The 12,069-nt window shown below is 39.2% G+C and overlaps 1 protein-coding gene across 2 annotated transcripts in view; it reads right to left on the minus strand.

The window, feature by feature from the left end:
* The window catches only part of Hgf (hepatocyte growth factor), a 65,430-nt gene that overhangs the window by 36,431 nt on the left and 16,930 nt on the right, over window positions 1-12,069 (minus strand). The window contains exons 5-7 of one of the 2 annotated variants that reach the window (XM_057758508.1): window positions 9,970-10,097; window positions 5,522-5,642; window positions 4,049-4,167 (exon numbers count right to left, since the gene is read on the minus strand). In XM_057758508.1, the coding sequence (XP_057614491.1) occupies window positions 4,049-4,167; window positions 5,522-5,642; window positions 9,970-10,097 (368 nt within the window). Of the gene's footprint in view, window positions 1-4,048; window positions 4,168-5,521; window positions 5,643-9,969; window positions 10,113-12,069 lie in introns of both variants that reach the window. The other variant, XM_057758507.1, reaches the window with a different exon arrangement.

The raw sequence follows: 12,069 nt of genomic DNA on the forward strand, positions 1-12,069 counted from the left end.
ACATGATCCAAGAAGTTTGTAAATTGACTTAAATTAATCAGTGAAGCTTTCTAGGGGACATCAGTCACAAGGGAGGTTCATGAGCACCAGACGACTAATGTGGCCGATACCATCAATCTCAGCCAACACTCTTTCTGACTAATATGCAAAACAAACTTGCAAAATATGAGCTTGTCCCAAAGAAAAGCATAAATGAGAAAGCCAATATTCCACGCAGGCACCACACAGGCTTGGGACTGCCGAACGTTATACCCTTAAAATGTCTGTGGGCTTCTGATGCTTCTGGAGATATCCCTTTGTGAGGAAGGACAAGAACACTTCCGTAGAGCACTCTGGAACACATTCGTAGACAGTGAGCAACATCCATCCTGCACTTCCAGAGACACGCTGACCATCGAACAAAGGCTTAGAAAGAGTGCCAGGCACTACCTTGGAGTTCATTTATCAGTAAAAGAATAGCATTCAAACTGTGGCTCTGCAAGTCATGAATTTCTCTATTAAGACAGTTTAGCTATGCTTTGGCAGTTAATGCGAAAGCTCTGAAATTTCAGTGCAATCACTTTGTCCAGCTGGGTCGCATTCCCATCCTTCGCAACTGCTCAAGTGTGTGCCACGTAGCAGTTGCTCAGCAAATCCACGCCCCACAGAAACTGTCACCCGGCTGACACGACCTCACAGCCAAGGCTTTTCTGTCACTACTCACTAAGGACACTCCCCAACAGCAGACGGAAGAGTGGATTTATGTAAATCCCATCCAAATTTGGCACTTCCCATCCTTAGATTAACACCTCTCACATAATCATGTATACAACACCCTGAGAAACTAGCTCTTCCTTCATCCCACCTCCAGGTCCTCCCAATGTGACAGATGTACTTTACATTCAACCTCTTGAATGCCGTCCACACCTCCTCTCCCCACTTTGTCTTCTCTCTGCCTGCTCCTCTGATTTATACTCTATTTTTGGTAGCCTGTATTTCAGGGGAACATTTGTTTTGTGGGAACATCTTTTATTTCTCAGGTTGTTATATTGCTCTGAAATAAATTCATAGATTAAAATCGAATTGCTAAATTTCCTATGATTGTAGGACATACACAAACATAGGTGTACATATATGTCTATATGATAGCTAGAGATATGGAATTATTAATAATCTGTGTTGATAAATGCCATAAATATATCTAATGAATTTTCAAAATATCTCTTATTTTAGTGTCTCTAGTGTTTTTAAAACCTCAAGGCAATGCATTATGGTCAAATTCAGGAGGTCTTAGATATGTGTGCCCTTGTCCCCAAAACCAGGAAAGAATAATAACAAAAGTATCATTCTTTATTTCTTTTCCCAACATCTTTTTAAAACATCCTCGTGACTTGGTTTAGAAGCACAGAGAATAGCATTCCGGTTTCCCCGTATACAGATGACAGTCAAAAGGTGATGACGTATGTGAGAATATGACGTATGTGAGAATACACGTGAATGCATGTGCATATGATGTGAGTGTGCACTGACGGGTTAGTTACCAAGCATTCATGTGTGTGTCTACTAACCCTATTTCAGGAGGAGGCTTTAATAATGCCTAGGAGAGCAACAATAAAAGAGAAACAATCGGTGTATTGTATCTCTCTGATCTAAAAAGATGGGGAAATGATTAAATAAGTCAATGGGTGGAACTAATCCAGTCTCAACAGAGCAGCACTGTCATAGGAGTCAGCGTAGATTTTAAAGGACAAAACAGATGATTCAATCTCCCCCGGAACACTGTGTCTCAGCTGAGAGGCTTCCAGAAGCTGTGATAGATTCACATATGCTCTGTCCCTTCTCCACGACTTGCCCAAACCTTTTCTCTTACTGGTGACTCTAAGAAAGAGACCGACAGTTCAACACCCTGAATAACGTTTTAGGATATATTCAGAAGATATTTCTCATCAACCTGGTTCAGGGAAACATTCAAATATCTACCCACGGCCTCATAATTTCATGTTATTCTGGGTGTGGCTATATCACTTTATATAGCTCATCTACTTATGTATCTCCATATCAATACATAACTCTCAAGCCAATTTACAACATTATTGTATCTTAATTAAGGGAGCCATCTTAGTTCCAAGAGACTGGAACCTAGAGGGGCTTCCAGGTGTCCAGGGCAATGTGCCCAGTTAGTTCCTTGGGCAGCTGAGGATAGGGAACCTGAAATGGCCCTATCCTATAGCCATACTGATGAATATCTTGCATATCACCATAGAATCTTCATCTGGCGATGGATGGAGATAGAGACAGAGTCCCACATTGGAGCACCCGAACGAGCTCCCAAGGTCCCAATGAGGAGCAGAAGGAAGGAGAACATGAGCAAGGAAGTCAGGATCGTGAGGGGCACACCCACCTACTGAGACAGTGGAGCTGATCTATTGGGAGCTCACCAAGACCAGCTGGATTGTGACTGAAAAAGAATGAGATAAAACCGGACTCTCTGAACATGGCGGACAATGAAGGCTGATGAGAAGCCAAGGACAATGGCACTGGGTTTTTTTTGTTTTTGTTTTTTTTTTATTTTTATTTTTTATTTTTTTTTTCTTGCTGATTTTTTTTATTAATTAATTAATTTAATTATTAAAGATTTCTGCCTCTTCCCCGCCACCACCTCCCATTCCCTCCCCCTCCCCCAATCAAGTCTTCCTTCCTCCTCAGCCCAAAGAGCAAGCAGGTTTCTCTGCCCTGTGGGAGGTCCAAGGACCACCCACCTCCATCCAGGTCTATTAAGGTGAGCATCCAAACTACCTGGGCTCCCACAAAGCCATTACATGCAATAGGATCAAGAACCCATTGCCATTGTTCTTCAGTTCTCAGTAGGCACTGGGTTTTGATCCTACTTCATGTTCTGGCTTTGTGGGAGTCTAGACAGTTTGGATGTTCACCTTCCTAGACCTGGATGGAGGGGGGAGGACCTTGGACTTTCCATAGGGCAGGGAACCCTGACTGCTCTTCGGATTGGAGAGGGAGGAGAAGAGGAGTGGGGGGAGGGGGAGAGGGGCGGGAGGAGGGGGAGGGAAATGGGAGGCTGGGAGGCGGCGGAAATTTTTTTTTTCAATAAAAAAAAGAAAATTACTTTGTCAGTTTTCATGTTCTAAGAAAATATTGTAAGGGTAAATTGTTTAGTTATATATTTTGTTTACCTAGCAATTTCCTTAAACTGCAAAGAAAATGAATCAATTACTTATATTAAAAAAAAATGTATGCAGTTGTGCTGATCTTAAAACATGTTAGATTCCAGCTGCAAAAATAAGAACTTTATACATGGAAAGGCATGTCTTTATCTAATTATTAATACATAGCATAACTTCAAAGAAAAAGAAAAGCCCGAATTAGATATAAAAGAGATGCCACGCACACAAATTTAAGGGGGTATCACAAGTGAGAGGACCTGAGATTTAGCTTCTTCTCTGAGCATTTAGCTCAGTGTGAGCATCTAGAAACAGAACTTAGGGACATAGCAAATTGAAACAAAATGTAGGCCATGTTTGAGGCTAGCCAGAGGGAAGAAATCACTCTCTCGAGGTTACAGACACCATGAGAAGCTTCAATGAGGCATATTTTCCCCACTGTGGGTCTACCTTTATCCAAGAGAGGTTTGCTATCAGATAATAGCTCAAGCTACTCCTCTGAGAGACAAGGCAGAGAAAGGGTACAGGAAAAGGTCTAAACTCGAAAGGGATTGCAGCCATACAAACTTTGGAGTGATGTGTATATTCGCTGCTCATTTTCTCTCTCTTTAGACTTTAAAAAAAATTTCTCGGTAGCATTTAACTGCAAGTATTTACTATCACATGTATGAACATGTTTATATGTGCACCCTTATGCATGCATCACTTTCAAAACAATTTTATAGGAAAATTGAAAAGATTGGGAAGAACGACACAACAGTCTTCGAATATTAAAACTCACGCATACCAAGATATGAGGTATAATAGTTGCTGACCTATCTTCCAAATTATTGCTGCTTAGGTCCAATCTGTTAAAGGGAAAGGAAGCAATAAATTTGACCCTAACTTACCGCACATTTTAATTGCGCAATATTCCCAAGGGGTGTCAGGGTCAAGAGTATAGCACCATGGCCTCGGCTTGCCATCAGGATTGCGGCAATAATTATCATCAAAGCCCTTGTCGGGATATCTGCAAACCACACCAGGAAAAGTGTCACGTAAATCTGCCTGCAAACACCATACACAGCCCTCAATTCCCAGAATAGCTTTCCACTTAGCCTGGTAGTCGGAGCGTGGAAAAGATGCGTTTCCCACCTTTTGCTTTATAGGGTCTGCCAGTCGCTAACTGCCTGATTTCATTTACACATTCCACTAAGGACACAGCATCACCCTCTTTGTTACTAAAGTAGGTCCATTTTGGACCTGTCCCCCAGTTAGGATCTCCAACTGCATCTCTTTTTCCACAGAGTCCAATTAAAGACAAATTTCACAAACATGACCTTGTGTAGAATGTTCATTAAGGGAGCAGGTTCTCTTCTAGGGCAGGCTTAAACTTCAAACCAAAGTCCGCTTTCAATAGCTCTGCTGCTAATGACAGCTCAATTTTGGAAATGGAGCCTTGCTAGGTCATGCCCTCCCCTCCACCAGAGCAAGAGACAAACTCCATCACACCAGTTTCCCCACCTCCCACCTCCCTTTAAATTAGCAGCACCCTGTCCTGGTGGTTTGAATTTAATTGCTACCATATCCTTTCTGGTCTCACTTAAAAGAAATGACACACATTTTAAAAATAGAGTTTTCATTCCATTTACAAGAGCAAAAAAGAGGAAACAAACAAAAACATAGAGAAAAGTTAAAAAGGCAATTTACACTAATTTCTAAAGGAAGATGGAGCTAGACTAATTATTTGCCTTTTAATCATTTATTATAAAATTAATTCCATTTTGCTTTTTTTTTTTCTCAACTCAAAATTTTCACATGACATTTTGGCCATTTTAAAATGCATGAGGCTAAAACAGCCAGAGGATTGTTTTGTGTTGTCTTTTCTTTCCACGATGGACATGAACTGTGCTAAGGTATTAGACATGTGGCCTAATTATCTAAAGATGCTACAGGAAATTTGGTTGTACTTAGCAATATACTGTCTGCCAAAAGGATGGTCTATCAAAGTGATCATTATCTCATTAGCCACATTGTACGGGTTTTTTTTTTGTTTTGTTTATTGCTATGGGAAACAAGAGAAGGCTCACTGCTTTCATTCTGCATCTTTCTGGCAGTTTTGGTCAACAATCTTCCTTAGTTTAGCAACTCAACTGAAAGGGTAGCTACTGTTCTCAAATGTCTAATCATGAACATATCTTATCACGCAAAGACTACGTTCTGCAGACCCCAACAACTGTGGCAGAAGCCAGAGAAGAAAAGCTAATACCACATTACCAGGCTGTGAGCTATAATAAAGACAGGATTTTCATGGTGGTTTGTTATAGAACGAACAACAGTATGTAAAGAGAAAACTATGGGAGCAAAATCTGATGAGATGTTACCTTTCAGGCAAGAATTTGTGCCGGTGAGGTGTCTGATGATCCCAGCGCTGACAGGTCTTGCCCGACTCGGTGTGATCCATGGGACCCCGGTAGCTTTCACCATTGCAGGTCATGCATTCAACTAATAAAATTAAAATATGCTATGTTAGTTGTTTCTGGTAGTAAGACCAATATCATTGTTCTGTTTAGAACAGTAAATTAATCAGTTATTAAAAATTCAATAGCCATACTCTCTGTCTTAATTTTAAATTGGGTTCTTATGCCCATAAATAGCAACATAAAATAATACCTATGGAATGTACCATGTATTTTATACTATATTTAACATAATTCCATCCAGATTTAATGTAAGGACATAATGCTGCCTAATTTTCAGTAACTCTTCAAAAATACATAAAAATTGGAGACATAAGATTGACTCTCACAGACTGCTCCCCTGTGAACTACATTGTAAGATCTTAGTGCGTGTATCACGAATACGCTAGTTGTTCTCACTCCTCTTGCCATCTCTACACACACGCATACAATCCTGGGACTTAAACTAAGCATGTATTATATATCCATTAAGAACTGACATACTTAAGAGAGCAACCAAACAACTGGTCAGCTACAACGTAAGAACACAAGCTTTTGCACGCAAATTTATAGGTAATTACAGCTCCATTTTGTTAGTAGCAATTCATGCCGAGCATGTGGGCAAGCTAACATTCTTACCTTACGGAAGATGACCTGCTACTGAACTCCGTGCGCCCACTCTTTAAAAATGTATAAGCTGATCTAATTATGCAGGATCATACTGATGGCTCTGTGGGTTAATTAATTGTGCACCTCTGGCTGGTCTCAAGTCACACTGAAAACTGAGTCCCATCAACTAGCTGCAAATGAGATTTCTCAAACAGAAGGTTGATTTGTAGCACAGCAAGCATCCTGTGGAATAAATCACGGCATGGCTCTCCTACGAAGCCGTCCGGCTTCCCCAAACACATCATTTGTATCTCGTGAGCACTGATCATCTAACTTTAGCTGGAGTGAGGAAAGATATTAATGTTAAAATTAATTTATCTTCTGGATTCTTGCCTAATAAATATTGGGAGTGTTTGGTATGTGACATTAGAATGGTCTCTTCTTCTGAAATGTTTACTTTAATAACATAACGGACATTAACTGTTAACTGTCTGAATATATGATCCATGTATTGGAGTGTCCATCTACTTTCTTTTCCTATAGAATAATTCATGAATTAAGACAAAGGACCAATTCTGCTCCTTGCATGTGATGAAAAGATTGCCCGGGATACAGTCAATAGGCACCGGAACTGTGAATGAGGGTGGCATCATGAAGAAAGGTGTTCAGTTTAGTCGCTGTCATCCACACCGAAATGCTTCACGGGTTACAGCTCGTAATAGTTCAGCTTTCATTTGAATGGAACGAATTTACTTAGTGCTCCCCATTTTTAAAAGGATGTTAAGCTTTGATATTTTCAATGAAAATGGCACTGTTCTCGTTGCTTGTTCCTTTGTATTCAGTGAGAAGTAGATTACCTATTCCCGTTGTAATGTACCGCTCAAAACTGTTTCTGCAGCTTGTAATAATATATCTGCCAATAAAATGGAATAGAACTATTTTCTTGGAAGCATTCCTATGGGAATTATTATAAAATATTTTCCGACTTCGAGTTTAACAGCATTAGGAAAAAGTTGCTACACAGATGAAATTCGTGACTACATAGCATGACTACTTTCCAAAACGAATGTGGGAGATTAATGTGCCTCCACATTAAATTGCATAAAAGTCACCTTCAGCTCTCTTTAACTGTCAAGCCCTTGTTGAGCAGGTTTAGACTGGGTAGCAGTGATAAGGTCTCAGAAGACCCTGATGTTGTTGGCAGCAGGATCCCACCGTGTGACAGGATCAAAACTTCTATGTTTGAGGGAATAGCTTTCAGAGACTAGTTTTTCTTGGGTGTTAAAGTATAGATAAAATTAATAACATAAACAGGAACAAATAAGCAGTAAATGGTGGTAATATATAATAAATTAATTAGGTATAAGTTAGAAAACTAATGTTAAGTTATAGGAGACAAAGCCATTATTGGTGTAAAAGATGAACAGGCCCTCTGAGAGGTCCAAGTTGTCCCTCTTTTAAAGATTACAGAACAAAATTTGATCATAGGATCTTATTATTTCATATAATAAAATTATAAAGCTACTTGATAATTACTAACTCATTCTTAATGAGGCAATCTTTGCCACTTACCACTTAATAAATGAAACCTAATAACAGATAGCCAATTCATCCTATTGTCTAAGCTCAGTGGATTTTGAGAGTTCTCCTTCGTGTTTCTGTTCACGTCACATGTATGTCAGTTTTACATGTTTAATACGCTTTTTATTAGTAGTTCTATGGTTCATGGGTGTATAGACAAAACTGCTTATTTTGAATTTTTCTTCATTAAAATCCACATAGAACTTAGCTCACTTTAGCTTGAATTTAAAATCTCCCTGTTCAACTCAGGATGCCTGAATATGTTTAGTCAATAGGGCAGGTGTGCACTCACTTCTAAAGACTGGTTCCACTGTTATCAGACCTCCAGAAAGCATTTATCTGCACACTTTGTGACACCGTGCACGACAACACCACATGTCTTCCACACCAGTGGACGATGGTCTCCTCTAAGAGATGTTTCATGACCTCAAACTGGTGAAGGATGTTAAGGAATTTCCTCCTAAGCATAGCTAAAAACAAGAGTGTTTTAAAATACTTCTTTTCTAGCACTTATATTTGACATCACCCCTGAGAATAAATGTCAATGTGTTTGCAAAAGGGGAGCGAGGAACGAAAATCATATCCCAATAAGAACTAGGACGGGAATGCAGGAGTCAGGCTGTACAAAGTTTGGACCAAACTACCTGCCCTCCGAAATACTTTCTCAGACCAAATAAAAGCAGTAAATATACTTGCCATTGATTCTCAATCTCAGAAAATTATGCTTGTGGAGATTTCCCTAAATGGAGAGGTTTATGTTCTTCCATGTGTAATTTAGAAACCAGTATGCATTACAAACTTATTCATACAAAACAGACTTATTCATAATGTTATCACAGATGCGTTTATTATTTTTAAAAGGAAAGGAAACAATGAAGATGTTGAGGGAACAGAGTATGACAAGGGATGGAGAGGAGCAGGTTACAGAGACACACTGTCTAGCACATGAAGTCGAGAGCTGCAGCTTAACGAATGACAAACATATTCTCCTTCTCCATGACAGTTAGCTAACAACGCCTTTGCTTCCGTGATAAATAGCAACATAATATAAAATAGATATTCATGGAGGATATAGAAAACACTGCATTAATAAACAGGTATGACATCCTACTATAAAAACGGACAGAATTCCAGAGGTCTTTTCCATTCCCCAAGTACTTCAAAATCCTAATAGATCTGAAAATGATTTAATTCATGTTTCATCTGGATTTGTGAAATCATAGGAGCTTTGACAGAACTGAAAAAGCCAATTGATTCTGTCGTCAAATGACTGAGAGTAATGCAACTGCGCACAATGCTAAAATGATCACTGTACCGTCTTGCTGGTCATCCAGCTTTCCAGTGCAAAAGGAAATACAGAATATGTTCACAGTGAGAACACAGTGCAGGAAGTGGCTAAGGTGCTCGCCTTCCAGGCAGCGTGGGATCCCAGTTTGATCTTCTCAAACACGGTTTTGAAAGGCACTGAGCTGCAGACATGCCTCATGCGTGGTTGCAGTCACCCCCAAAATAAAACGGAAATTTGAGTTTGGGGGAACCCTGGCATATCGTCTCTTGAATCTATCCAGTCTGGGCTGTGTGGCTTCAAAACATCCTTAACCACATTTATTCAGAAACGGGCTGGATGAACAGCACCAGGATGACTACTCAAAGACAGTTTTATCTAGGGCAGTGGTTCTCAACCTTCCTAATGCCAAACCCTTTTACACAGTTCCCCATGGTGTGGCGACCCCGAACCACAAAATGATTTTGCTGCCATTTCGTAACTGTCATTTTGCTACTGTTATGAATTATCACATAAATATCTGATATGCAGGATATCTGATACATGACCCTCAAAGGTTGGCCTAGATTCTAGGTCCTCACAGGGGGTCTATGGCAGCAGAATTAGAGGTAGGCGAGCTTCAGTGAACAAGTAAATGCCCACTATTCCTTTTCACAGAAGATTACTCCAGGCTGGTGTTGCAATTCACATTGATAACTGGCGCTGTTACCTTGCATGAATCTGCTGACGCCAAGTTTGTGATATGTTGTGAGAAAAACGCTCCCATTACTACCTATACTTGCACTTGAATGAACAGCATATTCATTGTAACTGATTCATTGCTCTTAATCTTTAAGGTGAATTACAGTTCTATACACGGGGGCAGGTAGTGCCCCACATGGTATTCAGGTTCATTTACCTTCTGAACACTGAGGAATGTCACAGACTTCGTAGCGTACCTCTGGATTGCTTGTGAAACACCAGGGTCCCCCTTCTTCCCCTCGAGGATTTCGACAGTAGTTTTCCTGTAGGTCTTTATCGCGATAGCTCGAAGGCAAAAAGCTAGTTTTAAAATGATAATCATCACAGTATAAGAGCATGCAACATTAGTGTGGGCCTATTAATTATACTAATTACTGGGTATACTTTCCCCAAAAGTAGAGAAACATCTACTCATGTAATTTAGCATGTACTTTAATTTTGCTATTTCCAATATGCTTAAATACTTGAATTTTATCAAAATTGACCTAACTGAACTATCTGTATCCCACGTCAAATCAGTAACTACTAGCCTCCGAATTTCCTCAAGCCCAAATATTCTTGAAATATAATCGTGTTTTATAAAATACAATTTCAACACTCCAAACCATAGGTAAAAATTTCTCTGATTTAGAAAAACTTAAGCCACCATCTCTGCAGTTGACTTCTAGATCTCTCCTTGCACTGCTTATCCAGGGTCATCATCTGCTTATATACTGCTTTCCTCAGGAGGGAAATCACTCACACACACACACACACACACACACACACACCCCACATCTTGTTTCTTCACAGTTGAGGAAAAGATTGATGACGTAGCATGAGCCAAGAATCCAGGATCAAAATAAGCCCAGGTACCATTTTCAACTCTTTCTCATACCAACTGTGAGATCCCAGCAATAATTTCACCCCTCTGAACCATTTGCTCAGTAATTCACTAAGAACCCAGCATTTTTAAGAACTTAGATCTCATATGGTTGCTTTGAGAACTTCAAGGAGATGATGAGACACTTGACAAATGACACCAATAATTAAGAGACCCAACTCATTGTCAGTGCCGTAACAAGGAAGCCAATGGCTTATTCTCTTCCAAAGGTTTGATAACAATGGCTGAGATTGAGATTTGGTGTTCTCAGTTTTAGTCCATCAGAGTGTGTCATTGGGTATATTGAGATCAATTTAATAGCTTCGCCAAAAATATCTAAAGATTTAGTGGCAGTCTGTGACCCAGAAGAATACTCCAGCAAGAGAAAAGGAGAAAGCACTCTCTGTTTGTAATGCTTACAGTAGTGGATCCTTTATTTGTTCACTACAAAGCATCACAACAGAAGACCATTCTTCAATAGGCAATGCTTGTGCAAACATTTCAACCCAGTCACAAGTCTAGTAGTTAACTGGGCTTTTGCTAAAAGATGTTTCTACGTTTATTGGCCTCACTTCTGTGCATGAATACAAGCTATAAAGATCTAAGTCTCATATTAAATATGATTCAAATGAGTTTTCTATCCAGTGACATGCTAGTTGGGAAGCAGATAGGCTAATTATCCAGGGCTGATCTGCGACATGAATTGAGGGATCATTCACTACAGTTAAAGTTATTATGTACTAAGCAAAAAGGAAAGTGAGAGAAATCGTTTTAAAAATAAAGATGTTATACCACAGACTGAATACTGGCATGCATCCTGTTCCAAGCAACATTTCACAATAGAAGGTTTTGTCTGAGCATGAAGGAATGCCACAGTCAGGCCTTCAAAAGACATAAACTGGTGCTCAAAAATTAAATAACCAGTCTAAGACATTACTAAACATAGGCAAGGAACCAAACTTGCATTGTAAGAATTAAGCAATTGCAAGGTATAGCTCCATAAAGTGCTCATATCCTTACTTGCCCAGTATTTTAAATAAAGGAAATGGAAATAAGACGTTAGGTCATATGACTGATGGAAGTTATAATGCAATTAAAGGTAATTATAATTTTTAAAGCCTTCCCAAGAATCAATTTTGGAAAGTAAACCATTTATCTTTTCTTAGTTGTAGTCCCATCATTCTAGAATTTTGTGCCTGTGTCCTGTGTTTGTAATATTGCCTGAAATATATTTTCTTTCATTGATTAGCACTTCTCCAAATGTTCATAGTAAATTTATAAGAAAATACCTCTCTATCAGAAATAAAACTGATTTTCACTTTATATATTTGATGAAGTAACTCATCAACTAATTACATTTACTTAAGAAAAGTCTATTGTAAATTTACATTAGGA

The sequence above is a fragment of the Chionomys nivalis genome, chromosome 26 (genome assembly GCF_950005125.1).
Source record: "Chionomys nivalis chromosome 26, mChiNiv1.1, whole genome shotgun sequence".
In the NCBI taxonomy this organism is placed as follows: domain Eukaryota; kingdom Metazoa; phylum Chordata; class Mammalia; order Rodentia; family Cricetidae; genus Chionomys; species Chionomys nivalis.